Consider the following 18,410-nt stretch of genomic DNA (forward strand, 5'->3'; position numbering starts at 1 on the left):
CTGCCGTGCCTAGTCGTCTGGTCAAACACTAGTCTAGATGTTGCTATAAAGGTGTCTTGTAGATGTGATTAATATTTACAACCCGTTGACTTGAAGTAAAGAAAACTATCCTTGATAATGTGGATGGACTTCATTCAACCACTTGAAAGCCTTAAAAAGTAAACACTGAGGTTTCCCAGAGAAGAAGGAATTCCGCCTCAAAACTGCAATTTAGGAATTCTGCTTGAGTTTCCAGCCTGCTGGCCTGCCACAAAATTCAAACCCAAGACTGCAGCTTCAGCTCTTTCCTGACTTCCTGCCTGCAGATCGCTTTATGGATTTTGGACTGGCCAGCCCCCACAATCTTGTGAGCCAATTCCTTAAAAACTCTTCCTCTTTCTCCATGTATATATTTCCTATTAGCTCCAGTGCTCTGGATACATCTGACTGACACAGACCCCAGACAAGAGTATTTCCCAAACTTAAAAAAAAAGTGCATCTTTTGGCCTTCTTTTTTCAGTAACCTTGGTCCCCAGCTACGTTCTGCTCCGACGCACTGGGTGGTTCATGACAAATACACTGAATTCAGATCTGTTCCACTTCATCATCTCACTAATGGAACAAGTACCATTCTTCCTTCCAACAATCTGACTTGTGACTACTTGTTAACTTTTATGCATTTTAATGACAAAGATGTCCAATGATGTAACAAATGCCTCTTCTCTAAAAGTACTAAATATTCCCCAAACATCAAACTTTCTCAAAAAGTGTAAAGTAAGTATTTCTCACTCTATTAAAGCCTTTAAAATTTACTAATAATCAGGCTATGTAATAAACTAATATAACAGCCAGAACATCTGACCCACAGGAATTATTATGACTTCATTTGGTTTTATAACTTTCAATTCATCATAAGTCTATACAGTTTCAACAAATATAAATGCATTTTCTGAGAAATCCATTAAATTCAAAATATAACACAACAAAAAAAGCAGACTCACAGATACAGAGAACAAACTAGTGGTTACCAGTGGGGAGGGGCAAGGGGCAATGTAGAGGTGGGTGAGTGGAAGGTACAAACCACTGGGTGTAAGGCAGGCTCAAGGACATACTGCACAACATGGGAAATATAGCTAGTATTTTGTAATAGCTAAATGGTAAGTAACCAATTAAAACAGCACAAATTTTTTTAAGATTTAAATTTATGTAGAAATAAAAGGTCCCAAAATAGCAAAGGCACTAGAAGAACAGGTAGGAAGGACTTGCTCTCTCAACTACTAAGATATCGCTATACCCACAGCAATTAAGACACTTAATATTGTCACAAGAATTGGAAAACAGATCAAAAGAACTACAAGCCCAGAAAAAAAACCCCAAAATTTTATGGGAAAAACAAAGTCAGACTTACTGTTAATGTAACATCTTTAGCTCTGGAGTCTAACTGAGCTTCTCCTTTCATGAGTTTAAGTTTAATAATGAAAGTCTTTTCAACTTCAATGTCGTCATGAGGATAGACCGTCAGAATGATGCTTCTCACTCCACCTTCCCCCTCTCCAAAATAGAAGGACCCGCTCACTGGGTCTGCAATGTCGCTATTCTGTGGTGGTAAGGCTTCCTGAGAATTGGGTCCAAATATCTCCCAGTTCACCTGCACGGTGTTTGTTTTTCAATAAAGATGATCCATTTTAAACAAAGATGATCAATTTTAAACAAAGAATTATTTAGCAGGATATGTAGTATTAAAAACATACATACATACATGTGAAAACTACTCTAGAATTATTTCCAACAAATTTCTATGTTTTCAACTCATGTGTTTTAAAATGATATTTGCAAATATAAGCCATTCCTATACAATATCCATTTTCATGAATAACAATGTCTAACAAGAAAAATCTGAATACCTGGTCATTTATATAAACTTAAAAAAAGAAGCATAAACTGTCTTGCTGGTGTACAGGTTCTGTCAAACAAAATCTATTTGAATCTGACAATAAAATCATGTGAAAACTTTGCTGGGTCTGCAACCTCTTCTAAATAGACTTACATAAATTCCTAGAGTAAAAGGAACAATAATTTTCATAAATTGATACAAGCAGCAAAACCTTTATATTGTAATAAGTGCATTTTTTTAAGTTTCTGTGCTTTAAAATTGTATACTTTTTAGATCCATGAAGAAAGAAAACTGGGCACTTCTCTTTGCTTCTTTCATCTTTCATCAGCAGTGGACACAGCTGACCAGTTCTTTCTCTTGAAACACTGTGTCCTGTCTTCCTTGGCTTGATACTTATACACTACATACCTTCCTAGTTTTTATTCTTTACTTCTCAGTCTTCTTGACTGGCTCTCCTTCCTCAGACCTCTCAATGCTGGGAGCCCGGGGCTTGGTCACTAACCCTCACATCCCTGTCCATACTCCTTCGGCTGCAGAGTTTCAAATGCCTCCAGTGTGTCAACACCTTTTGAGTCTGTGTCTGCAGCTCTGAACTTCCACAACCCACACTCTACATCCCCCTGCCTCCGTGACCCTTCCCCTGAAGCGCCTAGTAGCCATCTTCAACTCCACCCCTGTCTGAGCCACCATCAGCTTTGTCCTGGGCCATAGAGGGCAAGAGCTTTCTAACTGTCCTCCCTGCTTCTATTCCAGCTTCCCGACAACCCATTTTTCTCACAGAAGTCGTAAGTGAGCTGACAAGCTGGTGACATTGACATCATTCCTCTGCTTAAAACTCTCTAATGGCATCTTATGTGCACCTAGACTCATCTTTCACCTGGCTCAGAAAGTTCTCCGTGATCACACACCTATTGGCTGTGACCTATGTTGGGCTGTTATCCCTTCACCTCCAACCTCCCACACTCCTGCACACAGACCTCTCCATACTTCAGACATGCCAGGTCTGCAGATCTGCACTAGTTAATCCTTCTGCCCAAATGCCAATCCCTCTAACAATTACAAGAGCACCTCTTTCTTACCATCCAGCTTTCAGCTGAAATATCACACCGTTACCATCAAATCAAGGGTTGCCATGAGGTCACTTTTGATTATGTCTCCTGACTTTACATTCCAGCTAAACACTTAGTGTTATCAGATCAATTTCTCCTTATTTATTTGCTTATTGTTTGAAAACTCTATGAGGACAAAGATGAAGTCTGTCTTGTTCACCAGTGTCTTCTCAGGGCCTAAAACAGGGTCCTGGCACATGGGAAGCACTTAACAAATATTTGTTTACTTACCAGAATCCTTCATTTAATTTTTAACTTGCTCTTAAGAGTTCCCTGAAGACAGCTGTATGCATTATACATTTTCATGTACTTATTAAGGTTTGGAAGCTACCTACACCTACTAGGTAATTAACAAATATTATTGGCTGTGAATAAATAAATGAATATATTTGAGGAATAAGAAAACCCAATACCATACTCAATCTATCAAATTATTTGTAAAGCCATGGGAAGAATAACTGTACCTGAATCTCTCCCAAGAGTCCTCCAGTCCGCTCCAGCACCAAGGGTATAATCATTGTGGAACTGGGATTAGGAACAGAAATTTTGCTTTGATTGAGGAATCTTACTACACCAAAGGGAGAGTCACTCTTGGCAATCGTGATTCTGCACACTAGGTGGCGCCCAAGGATCGCTCCACCAGAAGCTCCAATGAGCAGAATTTCAATGGGCTCCTCAAATTCACTGCATAGCAAGAAGGAGCAATTCTGTGAGTCTAAACATATTAAAATGCTTCTAAAATCCAAATAACCATTCATTTTCCAAATTGGTCATACATATTCAAGGCACAGTAGTCACACATCCACTGGTAGGAAGAGGGTGCTTAGCTAAAGGTACAAATTCCGTATTATACATAACCTGAGATAGTTATCAGACTTTCTTCCCCTCTTTTTAATTGTTTAATGCATTAAAGGAAGTGATTTGCAGGATGCTTCCACATTCTGATTAGACTTTTCTAATCTAGGGGAACAAAGATTATTTCTTCCTCTATTTGAGAAAAAGTGACATTCAATCACAATGATCTCCCAGTCCCTTTTTCCCTACTTCAGCACCCTCTAAAGTTTCTCACTTGTTTCTCAATGGGCACATGTGTAACCTAAAATTCTATTATCAGTGCAAAAGACAGGTAAGAACTGGAACACAATATTCATGCTTTACACATGTCCACGTTATTTCCAATTATCACTAAAGAATTACCTTTCATTGTCATCAATGATGGAAACATTTATAAAACTTAAGTTCTGCCCATGCTGAAAGGTGACTGAACTACCATGCAGCATATAATCGACACCACCAGGAACTGCAGAGGAGCTCTGAGAGATGAAATCGGTTGTCACAAGGCCGTACGTTCCATGAAGCCTCACCACTGGAACCATGACCATCCCAATATCTTCCTCCACTGTAACAGGAATTCGGAATGTAAGTCGTATACCAGACAAACAACTAAATTTTCATAAGGCTCAGTCAAATCAAAACTGACAACTAAATATAACGGTGTAATACAAGCACTCAATTTTTCCATAGTTCATTTATTGCTTTAAAAAACAATCAGTGAAAATTTCATGACATTTTTTACAAGAAATATAGTGTGTCACAAGTGGAAAGCTATAGTGAGCAGTGTAAGCTGGAATTTAAATCATTGATTTAATCATTAACAGGCATTCTTCCTGTGTGCCACATACAAGTAAAGAACCCTTGCTTTTTAAGACAATGTTAGATGAACATAAAAAACACTTAAAAGTGTACTCAAAGGAAACCATTCTGGATTGTTTCTGCATATTTAGTTGAAAAATAAGTAATATAAAAATTGAATTGTGTTATTTTTATCATATGAATGCTTTAAAAGTCCAGATACAAATATGATTCTATTACATTTTTGGTTTCTATAAAACCGACCTGTAAATCCAAAAAAAATCTTCAGTGTTTGATTCCACTTAAAAATTCTATTCAAAAATTTGTTTCTTCTTAAGCCATGTTAACATCTGTATATTAAAATATCACGTAATTGAGTCTACACCAGCCAGAGCTAAATATTACCAAACTTACAATGTAATTATAAATATGCATTGCCCCAAACCCTCCAAAGTTTTGGTGAATTAAACAGAAATCAATAAACAGAAAAAAAATCCAAGTCTCATTTTTTTTTCTTAGTGTAAAAACGCACTGAGAAAAAAATGCAGCCTGATTTTACTTGCTGTAGACTGAAATTCACAAAATGGTGATGTCTTCCATGACTTCACCCATGAAATCAATATAAATCAGCTCCTAAAAGTGATCTCTGATGAAGTTTAAAAATGGGTAGAAAACCAAAGAATTTGACAGAGATAGTGAAGCTGAAAAATTAACTGCAACAAGAAGATAACGTTTATTTTGAAACGTATATTCACACTCTGCCTTTGAATAAAATCAGACAGGCAGCCACCTCCTTCTACCCAGGAGGAAATAGGAAGAAACACAGCCATATATTCTGCATTTTGCTTCTACAGGAGGGGAGAGTTGACAGTAGCAGGCAAGCTGCTATCAGGAACTGTTTCAAGAAAGCACGATGAGGAGTCCAGATACTACCTGAACCTGCAGTCCAGTAAAATATTTATTTCAAAGGTGATTGTTCATTAGCACAGAAATATTCACTGACTTCTAATCACAAAGGAAATTAGGCATTGCATAAATTAGAAATAAATTCATCAAATCATTTGAAATATAAGCATTTCAATAAAGTTAAGCAGAAGTTCGCCTATGTTTTTAATTGCCTCACTCCTAACCGTACAGTTTTGCCATACACAAGTGAGATTCAAGACTGCCCAATGGTACTCAAAATATATTTTAACAATAAACATATAAATACGTGGAAAGTCTTCTATAAATACACATAAAGGTGTACATATGTGCATACACATGCACACATCCCAAACCAAGAAAAATCACGTATGGGAATGTACACTGACAACGTCGTGCTCAAGCACTCTCATGCAGAAACTGGTGGTAAATTTACGAATAAGGTTGTTGAGCCTACCTTCAAAGTCAGTATACCTTGGATCAAATTCAATGATTCCCTCTGCATTATCACTTTTCATTATTACAATTCGGACAATGGAGATGTCTCCTATTTCGGGAGGTTGATCTACCTGAAGTCCATTTTCCTGGATGGTAAAATCATACCCTCTTGCAAAGTCATAAAGAATAAAATAAAAAATAAAATAAATTGAGTACATAATTGCTTGGCATGAATCAGAGAAGGGTCCTATTAGTTCTTATGATTTAGTTCTATTAGGCTTCTTAATCCTTTTCAAGATCCCAATACTAAAAATTTTTTTTCCTGAAATGATGTTTGAAATAGGTTTCTGGGCTGCTCCCAATTATCACTGCCTTCATAAAACCAAAATTAATATAGAGTTATGGAGCGCAGGCAATGTGAAGATAATAAAACTATTGGGAAACTGGGAAAAAGTCGTAAAATGAACTCTGAACACATCCTACAGTAACGGTCAAGGAAGGGGCTACACAGTGAACTGCAGTGCACCCAGGGATGGAAACCAGCCGGGCGGGAGACTGCCAGTGCTAGGTTGAGAGGGTTACTTAATTTTTTATTTTTTTATTTTTTATGGAAGAGAAAGTTACTTTAAAGATACCATGAGCGCGAAGTCACTACAGAAATTTCAAACAAAACCGTCAAGATTCAAGAAAATATTTCAGTTTCTGTGGACAATTAAATCAATGCCTCTATTCTTTAAATACAGATGGTAGTTTACTCATCTAGCAATATATTTCTGCTAAGAAAGACTTTTTAAGGTTGATATTCTTTCCATCAAAGAGAAGTTTGACTTCCAGGGTTTATACTGCTGTAATCTCTCAGGCTAAAAAAATGGCACTGAACCATTTTAGCCCTTCCTTCAATTCCCAAATTCTATTTACCTAGTATTTTTACCCTACATAGTTTCAACAGGTTGAAAGCTGGTTAATGAGATTATATAGAAGGCAAAATTAGAAAACTGAGGATTAAAATATTAAATGATAAGAGGAACTGTTATCAGTAGCCTGAGATGGACGTAGTTTAGCTGCTTACTACAACTTAATACCAAATCAGTATATTGTCTAGCAACTAGGCAAAATGGGTTTATAGCACTTTCCTTTTCAGATCAAAGGAAGCCTAGAAATTTATCTGGAAGAAAAACTTGTTTCCTCAGAATTAAGCTTAAGTAGGAATTGCTTTTTCAAAAAGGCAGCAGAAAGGACAAACGCTTCAAGCCCTACTTAGTTAAGAACACAGACAGAATCTCACACAAGATGAGCTACTTTTACCAAACTTCACTCACTGGATTAAAATAGCTGGTGACCAGCTCAAATTTTAATATATTTAATATAAATACAAACTCATACCCATCATCAGACACAGAATTTATGTCTGGGAAACTTAGGATTTGAAATGTTTGTGAGCCCACAATATTTTCCCCTGGGGAATGATATATAGTCAGCCTAAGTCACTCTGTGAAACATTTTAGTTAAAAAAAAAAAAAGCTTTTAAAGCATGGCATTAACAGAACAAATGCAAAAACATTTTCATTTCATGCACAAGAAAACTTCCTTTAGGACATAAACAAATGCAAACATCATTCCAGTCGAAGGTTTGGCGTAGGCCTAGGTGCAGGTGCTCCTTGGGCCACTCAAACAGAGGGTAGTTCGTCGGGTGACCTTCGTTTCTCACCCTTGTTAACCGAGTCGCTCCCACTAAATCAGAGAATGAGGCGGCCTCGATATGGTTAATTCTTGATCTTCATCAAAACCATGGTGCATTAACTACTTGACTCTAACTTTTCCCCTGCCTTATAATCTGCATCTTCCTCATTCACTCACAAGGAAGACAATACAGCCTTCAGAGAAACCAGGGAAAGAAGTCTCTCACTCCAGCCCATTCACAGATGTGGAAAGAGAGATGGGAGAACGGAAATCTGCCACGCCAGCTGACCTTTGACCTACAGAGCAGTTATTCTCTTTCCTCACCAAATCACTACAAGCCCATACCATGTTCAATTCTCCTGCTGCCCAGAGTGACTGCACAGAATAGAAACAAAGACTTCAACTTTCAGGGAAAAAATGTAATTTAGAACATTGTGCATTAAGTTAGTCTTTGCCACCATGTCCTGTTCTAGTGTCCTATAAATGTGAGAAAAAGCATAAAAAAGGAGGGTCTTACATTCCGTAGTAATCCCTGCACACCCTAGCTTTGACTCATCCTTTCTCTCTTTCTGTTTTCTTTCCTTTTTCCTAATCTTCTTTTCCACTTTACCTTCCCAGGAGTTCCACCTTTGTAATCACCAGAGAAAATTCCTCAGGGCCCTCAGGAAGGCTGTCATCAAGGATTTCAGTATGCAGGCTTTTCACCACCTCCCCTGCTTCAAAGAGGAGCTGCCCGGGGGCAGGGATGAAGTCCAAGCCGGCCTCTGCGGTCCCGCTCACGGTCTCACACCAGAGCCTCACGGGCCCGAAAGAGCCACCCGAACGGATGACTGTGAGGTTAACCTGTGCAAGAAGCAGTTTTTTATTTGGTTTGGATGAGTCACCTACCAGACAAGACTTAATTTTGAATGTCCCTAATTCTATTCACTAGGATTACACTGAAATTATATAAAAGTTTTTAAAGTATATAAATTCTATGTACAAATGATATTAGGAACAAATCAACCAGCCTGTGAAACCTTTGGAATATGAACAAAGAAACACATTTTAAAGATCACTCACGATACAAAAATGAAATTGGTATTTAAGATTTTAAGCATTTCACTCTCTACCTTTTGGACTTCTTCTGACACTCGAAGCTGCCCTTGTGAAAAGGCGAATCGGCCGTAGGGGAAGTCACTGGCCACCACCGTGATGTTGGCAGTGCTACTGGATTCACTCAGCACTCCCCCCTCACTGACTCCAGTGAGCTGAAACTCATAGGAACGCTTCTCCTCAGGAATGTCATCGTTCAAAGCCTAGAGAAGGACAAAAAGGGCCATGAGCAGCAGAATCTGAACATTTAAAGGAAAGTATCACATAAGCAACCACAACAATCTCTGTGATATTAACCACCTCCCACCACCCCACCCCAGCCACACACACACACACAGAGCAAAGGGCATGACAGTCATCAGGAACACTGGTACCTGTATCACTACAATTGCCGCAGACTGTCCATCTCGCATCGTCAGTTTTCCTGATGTTTCAGCAAATTCCCCCACGGAAGGAGGGAGTATCCTCCAGTCCACTGTGACCTCCCCCGAAATCGCTGGGCCACGAACAAGGCTACAGTAATACACAAGTGTATATTTCAACACATTTTTACTGAAGGAACTTTTCCTAAATGTTTGCTGTAACCTTCAACAATAAACAATTTTCATTTACTTCAAGATTTAAATAGCCTCATCTATCAACAATAAAGCAAAAGAAAGTCTTACAATTCCAAGAGTAACACCCAAAGAACTGCACTTGTGCAATCTGCTCGACCAGAACACTGGCAAAAGCTGAACATCACAAGGAGAAGGCTTAAAGGATTTTTTAAGTTTGTAGAGACTTTTCACTTAATACACAAGGTATGAAATATGAATACTCTAGAGAACAGTTATACTTCGTACATGCAACACTAATGGAAAAGCTACTAAAAAGATAATGTCTCAACACAAATTCAGCTACTGCATTGATAACTGCTTTCTCACTCCCCATGAGAAAACCTGTGACAATCAAAACTGCCTACACTCATACTACTTTAGATATATAATGGGCCCTAATTTTCGAACACTTAAAGACTCATAAAATCTTTGATCCAGATGATTTTTTTTAAAGAGTGATTCTGCAGCTAAGACACACAAGCTTACAGAGACGAAATAACTGTCACTTTACGTGGTTAGTGACAGAACAGGGCTGGAAGCACAGATCTTCTGATGTCACTCAATATGCTTTCCTTGGCATGGGTTGTGCAAATCACCTAAGAAACAGTCAGAAACTTCTTCATGACCTAACTAAGAGACAGGTCAGAGTACATCTTCAGTTTTTACCAGAAATGTGTTCTATTCTCCACAGGATATTACCAATACATAAAATGGCAATGCCTGAAGAATGTGTCTGTGTTGAGAACAAAGTATTTAGGGCATAAAAATAAACATCAAGACCCTCACCTAGGCAAACAAAAACTAGGAAGCCCTTACCTGATGAGAGCAGTACCATTGTATTTTGCTGAGGGTTCACCAATGAGGACGTGCCGAGATGATGGAGCTATCCCAACTGCTCCTGACCCTCCCTTATCTCCCCGAATGACGATTGATGCGCTACCTAAATGGAAGACGATATATGTATACCACTTATGCAGAAAATACATGTGTTCACTTGGTATGTGCCTAGCAATGTGCTAAGGGCTTTACACATACTAATCTTTTGAATTAATCCTCATGACAATCATATAAATTAAGTACCAATAGTATTCTTACCTTACTGAAGAAGACATTGAAGAACATTGAGGACTGAAGACACAAGGCAAATTACTTGCCCAAGATCACACATTTTCATGAAAAGGGTAGGATAAAGTGGACAGTAATTCCACTATCATTCCCATGATAAGCAAGTACTCTTCTACCATTTGCATTCATTCAGTAACCATTTGGTGGCTCGTTGCAACTGGCTGCACGGCTGTAACTATTAGCTATGTGGCAAAAGCAAGAATTCGTGGGGGCCCTTTTATATTTTTAATTTTCTGACTCTACTGTTTGCTTTTAAGCATTTATAAAAATGCATCAAATATTCCTGCTAAAATGTAAATAAAAGCCGTATCAAGTAACTCAAGGACTCATAGTATAATTTAGCAGTAACTTGAAAAAACATTGCTTCCAGAAGTACACATGAGGGTTTCATGAAACAAAGGACTGGATTACTACACTATCTATCACTTTTTGGCAATGGATTAATGGGACCAAGAGTGGTTTGTCATGTGTAAGGACATCCCAGTTAGAAATATATTATGAATTTTTTCTGTTAATGAACAATTTTCCTTGATCCACTGGTATCTTCTTGTTCTTGTGTTTAGTTAGTCTACATAACATCAACCCTGACACTTAATACAATGTAGACAACTGAGCTGACTTAAGACTTATGGAAGGATATGGTGCAAAGATATGATTCTCTCACAGGCTTGCTGGAAAGCACTCTAGATAAAAATACGAAAAGAATAACTACCCTAGGTAATTGTAAAGAGGACTGTGCTACTCTTTACAATTTTGACAATTTCCTTGGCTACAGAATTCTGCTCCTTTGGCCAGAGACCCTTGCATAGGATGAAGTTCTTCATGGCAAAAAAGTTACTGTTATCTGTATGTCAACAGTAACTAACTTTTCATATCAAAGTTGCTGGGCCATTTTTTATGGTTATTACTCTTCATACCATAATGAAACCACTTTAGCACCACTAATCCTTTCCAGATCTAAGAAACAAATTTTCACATGGACCATAGGCAAATGAGAATTCTGATGCCTGTTTCTGAAATGTCAAAATATCTAAGTAATTACTTTCTGATGAAAACAGGTATAGATAGGCTGAAAGGGACATATGCTAAGTTAAATAACATCTTATTACAAAAGTAATACAAGATCATCATAAATAGTGTAGAAATACAAGTAATCAAAAACCACCATCAACATTTCAAGTAAATAATTACAAACATATTTATGACATGCATATGACAAAAATGGAATTACGCTGAACATGCTGTTATGAAATCTGCTTTATTAACATAATTATTCATGTCACCTAAGTATTCTTTATTTTTAATGTAGTAAGGCTTTTTCTGGCACATTATTTTGAATAGTTGCACAGTATTTTGTTAAATTTAACAAGTCTCCTATTATTGCATGTTCAGGAAGTTTTCATTGTTTACTTTATAAACATTGCTAAAATAAACACCTTTATTTTTTACAAAGCACACAGTAAGTAGTAGAAATCTTTGGCATATGACCTTACCAACACTCGTAATTGTAATTTTAGTTTTTGAAAGTCTTCAACTGTAATATGAGTGGCAAATATATGTTTTAGCAAACATTTTAGGAATTATAAAAACTAACACTACCTATCTTTGTAACTATTGATTATTTGGTTACCTGTCTCTGAAAATTTACTTTTTAATTTCAAAAAATGTCAATTTGTCTCACCTTTTTTTGGAGATATTTCTACCTCATCAACTGGTAGCAGGTGAATGGTGAAATGCCTGTCCTCCTCCAGCACGGTATCTTGAAGTGTGTGCAATTTAATGGTCTTCTGGGACTCGGTCTACATCAAATGAGAGGAGGAACATATTTTCCAGATGGGCCAAAGTTAAATTTTGAATGTTCTCATTAGCAGAATAGTATTTATACTTACAAGCATTTTTTAAAGTGTATCCTTTTTGTCCCCTAGAATTATGGGTTTCTTCTTGAGAGAACTACTATATTAAAATTAGCTCTAAGCATAAATCCCATTTAAGTTCTTAATAGGAAAAAGGAGGGAAATTTTAACACAACTCTTAAATTTACTGAAAATTTTCAACCATTGAAAGTTCAATCACTTAAAGAGAGTTAAATGGTCACAGTATGATGTAAGCAGATCAAGGTCATAGGTTCAATACTTATAAAGGTTAGCTTTCTGCTACCCATTTTTACTTTGCCCTCTACCCATTCCTGCTTCCTTCCCTTTCCTTCCACCGGTGCTGGTCTCAAGAGTGCTGATTAGTATTCCTTCCCTCTCTTGTCTTACACTTAGCTCAGTTATTTCTTGGAACATGTGTTAAACTTTCAGTGTAGACTGGAAGAGAAAGAATGAGGAAAAGCAAATACACAGAAGACAACTAGGTTAATACTTTGAGATACAACCATGACAGAATAATTTTTCTCTTTACTTTTTCCTCTGTATGCTGATAACAAAACTCCAGTTTGCCCCATGCATCACTGATTAACTTTCTATTGCTTGAATTCAGCGTTTTATTGCTTCTCATGTACATCTCAGTTCTGCAACTGCATCTTTTCTTTGAGAGTTTTAATATTAAAAAGCATTATTTTAATCTCTTTTCTCAAGCTGTTCTCTCTTCATAGCCCCTTATTTCTGTACTTCTTAAAAATTTTATACAAGACTGTATACTTCCTGCCTCAAGACCTTTTTAAATGTACTCATGGAAAATCTGTAATTCCTGGGATGCAGCGAATAACTCCCATCCCTTTTACTCTCCACACATTGTGAATCAGCAGCTCTGAATCGTGTATCTTAGCCACAAAACCGTTTGTTAGAATGGAGACACAGGTGTGTCAGAGCTGAGGATACAAGAACAATAAAGCTGTTATGCAGCTGTACATGCAATGCACCAGGCTGGTGAGCAATGAAGAGGGAGAAGGTCAAATCCAAGGGGATCCACAAACCTACCCCTCCTGATGCAGTTCTCTGACCAAGGATGGCCTTACTTCCTGGTGGAGTGGGGGGAAGATCAGACTGTTTGCCATTTTGGTATGGATGTCCTGCTGAACACGAGAAAATCTTTCTAATCATCTGGAAACTAGATCTAGCAATTAGAATCTAGTAAATTATTGCTCATTATGACTACGGAAAATCTTTAAAGAAATTTCAAAGTAATTTCTAAACTCCTCTCATGACAAATGAGAAGCTTATAGAGGGCTAGGGCATGCAACCTAGATGTTACTTGAGCCATCATGTATCAGAATCTAAGAAATGAGTGGATGAAATATCTGTAACATCTGGCTTAAGATCATTAGTTTCATTAGAGTAACCAATACCTTAAAAATGGTGGCAGAATTTGCAGCAACATGGACGAACGTGGAGGGTATTATGCTAAGTAAGGTAAGTCAGACAGAGAAAGGCAAATACTGTGTGACATCACTTATATGTGGAATCTAAAAAATACAAAAAACTAGTGAATGAAACAAATAATGAAGCAGACTCACAGATGCAAAGAACAAACTAGTGGTTACACTGGGGAGAGGGAAGGGAAGAGGAGGACCCAGGGGTAGGGGAGAAAAAAGGGGGTTATCATGGGATTATATGAAATTACGCGTCTGAAACTTGAAAACTGTAAAGCACTGCAGAATTTAAAGAATCTTTCATTCAATTAAAAAAAGGGTGGCAGAATGTCTAAGTGGCAAATGAATTGCCACAGGGCATCACTGATTAATTTCTTAATTACCTATGAGAAAACTGAAAGAAAAAATATATTTCTCCGTGTGTTTGGTGTTGAATGCTCAGATGATAGGTCAACAGACTCAAAAAAAAAAAAAATAGACAATGACCATGTTTCACTGGGATTATCTTCTCTTTAAATGTTTGGTCAAATTCCTTTGGAAAGCCACCTTAGGGACCTTCTACTCCTTTCCTTAATTTTTCTTATTCTATTTTGCTTACAGAAATTCATCTGCTTAGACTTTCTATTATCTACTATATTAGAGTCAATTACACATAGATGTTTACATTTATTTGTCTAGATTTGCAAAGGAGATTTGTCTAGATTTGCAAAGTAATGGTTCTTTCTTTCTGGTTAGTTCTTATTTTGTCAAGTTATTTTTTGGGTTTTTTTAACTTATTCATAAGTTCTACTGTTTTTCTGGTTCTTAACTAATTTACTCTCACTTTCATCTTTTATTAATTTAGGAATGATTTATGCAAACATGAAAGCAAAAAGCATAAAAGACTGATAAATCTGGACTCCCATTTTCTTCTCTTTGGTCTGTCTATCCCAGAGCCCAATATCACACTGTCATATTTACCTTAGATACAGGTTATTTAATCTAATTATGGAAGACCACCCTCAATTCTTCTTTGTGAGTTTCTGACTATTCCTGGTCTTTTGCATTTCTATATGTATTTTAGAATCAGCTTGTCAATTCTCCTCCACCTCTCCATCCCTCCTTCCAGAAAAAAAGAACTGAGAATTTGACTGATAAACACTACTGGACTCTGGTTGGACTCGATTCACAGTGAAACCTCACGCTTAGATTAACTGCACCATACGCTGCTTCCCCAGCTTCTTTTGGTTAGTAAAGCTGGCCAAGGAGAAGGAAGCTGTGTGGACACAGGAAACTAGCGAAGTCATATTCTCAGAAGAGTTTACTGATACTCCAGCTAATATTGATACTCCTGCTCTACAGGGCTTGGGAAGGAGAAGTCAGCCTCAGGAATCATAAAAACCAAGTGCTTGGGCAAAGGGAGCTTGGTCCTCCCTCAAAGTTGTCACCATGAGAGTTGCCACTGGGACACATGTGGATGGACCCTAATACACCTTCCATTCTTCAATTATTTTCATTCAGTCTTCTGACTGACTGAAACACTACCTTAATCATTTTTTCAAAGTGTATGTAGTTGTCAAAAATTCGTACTCTTTGTAATTTCGAGATTGTCTTTCTGTTATTATGGTACATGATTGATATTTTGACTCAGTATGAAAGTTCTGAATCACACTTTTTTAACATCTTATTTTATTCACTGTAGAAGAGAAATATTTTATCATTTTGTCATCCTTTTTTTTTTCTTTATCCTTTTTTTCTGTCTTACTACTTGTGGCCTTTTCTCATTATCCTTGAAATTAATGTGTTTTTTCCCAAGATAAAATTAGTTGTGGGTCTTTTAAATTTATTTTAGCCTGGGATGGCTCAGTCATTCTGATCTAAAAATTAAATTGTTTTCATCAACTCAGGGGAATTTTTATCCTAATAAAGCAAAGATCAGCCTACTAGAGATAAATCTCTCACTTTCAGTACTCTAGTAAGAGATATGCCGCTCCTTAAGAAAGTCTCCTTAATATCACCTATTCCCAGAAAAGCAAGTTAGAGTCTGTAGAATGGAATCAGAATAACCCGTGTTGTGTGTAATACTCAAGAATCAACAGCTCCAAGGTGCCTATGGAGATTCAAATACGTAGGTTATTTGTAAACCTTAGCTAAAGGATACCTCATTCCTGTATGGGGAGAGACACACAATTACTATCAGTTTTAATCATGTGAAATTGCCATTTTGTACAACAAAACGGACAGTTCCAATTCCATATGATTTGACCTGATAACTCCTGTGATAAGTACACTTCTCAACATGTAAACAGATATAGCGATAATACACACAAGTGTGTTGAACGCTGCTTAACATCAGAAGAGAAGGCTATAGAGAAGAGGCAGTCAACAGAATGAGGAAACTCAGTAAGAGGAGCTATGAAACTACCCAGACTCTTCTGGGATGTTAAGGCAGAGATTGCTACTACTAACACATGAAAGACAGAACTAAGCAATAAGAAAGACAAGGAGGAAGGTACACCAGGATTCCCTCTGAGAGGCTGTGTCTACCATGCTACTGAGTCTGAATTTCTGTGAGTAAGAGGAAGCCCCTGGATCATTTTAAGCATGGGGTAGCATAACAATATATTCCTTATGGAAAGACAACACTCATCAGTGGCACAGATAACGGACAGAAAAGGGAAAAGATTTGGAATAGGAATGACAGTTAAAAGACTCCACCAAAAGAAAGATGAAGGCATGCACTGCCACAGCCATGACAGAGAAGGAGGAACAAAAAGGGTATTTAAAGGGGAAAAATGATCAAAGTCAGTTATCAAATACATGCAAGAGTTACAAAATGCGTGGAGATGGGGTGATACCAGGTATCCAGCTTGGTTGGCTGGTTTTGCCTTCAACCAGAAGAGGAAATGTTGAGAGAAGAGTAGTTTTAATGGTAGCATGAAGACAGCCTATGAACTAAATTTGATTTCAGATATTTAGGGGTATGTGTGTTTGTGTGTGTGTGTGTGTTTGTGATTTTTTTTTCCCCCATGGTGCACATGATTTCAAAAAATTCCAGACACAGTGAATATTATCATATGAATTCATAAGCAATACTATGGAGAAGAAAATCAAACAAAGACAAATTTAAACTACAGAAGTCCTGATGATGATTATACCTCATCAAAATGGAGTGTCCCATTCAAAGGACTGAGGTCATCTTTGGCCATCTCATCCACAGTCCACTGAAGTCGGACGGCTCCTTTTCCTCCTGGAGACCGGACAACTGTTAATGTCACATATGAATCAGGGTCATCAGACAAAAGGGATTCATCAATCATTACCTGAAAAAAAAGAAAGCCCAGTAAGGTTAAAAGAAGAAAGAAAGGAAGAAAAAAAGAATCAGGAAAAACAAACAGAATCTTATTTCTATTCACAATCACTGCAATTTTTGAATTTAGAACTCTGTTACAAACATGCCCCCCAAAATACATTTCACCAAATCCCATTTCCTTTTTGTCCTAGACACTCAGCTACTTGTCATTTCCTAAACTCTCCTGTGATCAGGTGGAGCTTGTAACTGAATTCTGGCCAGAGGAATACAGGCAGAAGTGACGTATGCTACCGTAGTCTGGCCATCAACTTCCCACACAATCTTCCACATTGCCTCTTTCTCCATCTGCTGGGTGACTAAGATGGAGAGAGTCTGGTGCCTGAGATGCCAGTTGGAGAAGTGTCCATAAAACCCCAATTAGGAACAATGATGCAGTCTTTCACATAAAAAAGAAATAAATTCTTATTATATTAAGGAACTGAGATGTGAGGGTTCTTTTTACAGCAGTCAGGCCCCTCACAGAATACAGACCCAAACTGCCCTCTGAATTATTTGCAGTTTGACAACTTCAGCAACTTCAAATTTAAAGGAGGCTTTACTAACCTAACATAGGGAGAGAAGGAAATTCAGTATGTTAATTTACCTGTACTATTTATTTTTTACTATTAAAAAACCTGGTTCAACTGAGTTACCTATACTGATCTTGTGAAGCAAAGTCCAAACTGAGCTTATACTGCACACTTGTTATGTAAATACAAAAATATAATACAGTGCTTTCCATTCTCAAAACAGACACTTAACAAGCAGAGAATACAATCTTGTTTTGCTTTTTGCTTTCCCATGAGATTTTGCATTGGTGCCAAGAGTAGGAATTTGGAGTCAACTGATACTTAGCGAGCTTCTACCATATGTCAGTTCTCTTTATCTTATTTAAGCCTCACAGAAACTTTAAGAAATCTGAGGGCCACAGATATACATATATTTGGAGAAAAGGAGCCTGGAATTTAGTTCAGATGTTTTGATTCCACATCCAGTGCTGTTCATACCACTCCTCAGAGACCAGAAATATTTAATAAGAAAAAAGCAAAGTGAGAAAGAAAAGAAATCCATTATCAACAAACCACATGTATAAGTCCTTTTCGTTTCTATTGACAATAACATTCCAGTTTCAGTTTCACAAGTATATTTGCATGAGTCTCTACTATTCCCAGTGCTTTGGTATACTCAGCACACTTCCCTGTGAGCAGATTATTAATTTTGACAGATTAATACCAAAAATCTTTTCTCAGTGTTTTTCAGTTCTGAGTCTAATCTGAATCGCCAAATAATGCTA

General features: G+C 37.4%; 1 protein-coding gene across 1 annotated transcript in view; it reads right to left on the bottom strand.

Moving 5' to 3' along the window:
• Positions 1 to 18,410, bottom strand: part of ADGRV1 (adhesion G protein-coupled receptor V1) — a 440,955-nt gene that overhangs the window by 290,733 nt on the left and 131,812 nt on the right. The window contains exons 58-67 of the mRNA XM_072958404.1: positions 16,923 to 17,087; positions 12,154 to 12,271; positions 10,164 to 10,287; positions 9,126 to 9,264; positions 8,769 to 8,954; positions 8,267 to 8,499; positions 5,996 to 6,144; positions 4,180 to 4,381; positions 3,447 to 3,666; positions 1,388 to 1,627 (exon numbers count right to left, since the gene is read on the bottom strand). Coding sequence (XP_072814505.1) covers positions 1,388 to 1,627; positions 3,447 to 3,666; positions 4,180 to 4,381; positions 5,996 to 6,144; positions 8,267 to 8,499; positions 8,769 to 8,954; positions 9,126 to 9,264; positions 10,164 to 10,287; positions 12,154 to 12,271; positions 16,923 to 17,087 — 1,776 coding nt within the window. The remainder of the gene's footprint in view (positions 1 to 1,387; positions 1,628 to 3,446; positions 3,667 to 4,179; positions 4,382 to 5,995; positions 6,145 to 8,266; positions 8,500 to 8,768; positions 8,955 to 9,125; positions 9,265 to 10,163; positions 10,288 to 12,153; positions 12,272 to 16,922; positions 17,088 to 18,410) is intronic.

The sequence above is a fragment of the Vicugna pacos genome, chromosome 3 (assembly GCF_048564905.1).
Source record: "Vicugna pacos chromosome 3, VicPac4, whole genome shotgun sequence".
NCBI lineage: Eukaryota > Metazoa > Chordata > Mammalia > Artiodactyla > Camelidae > Vicugna > Vicugna pacos.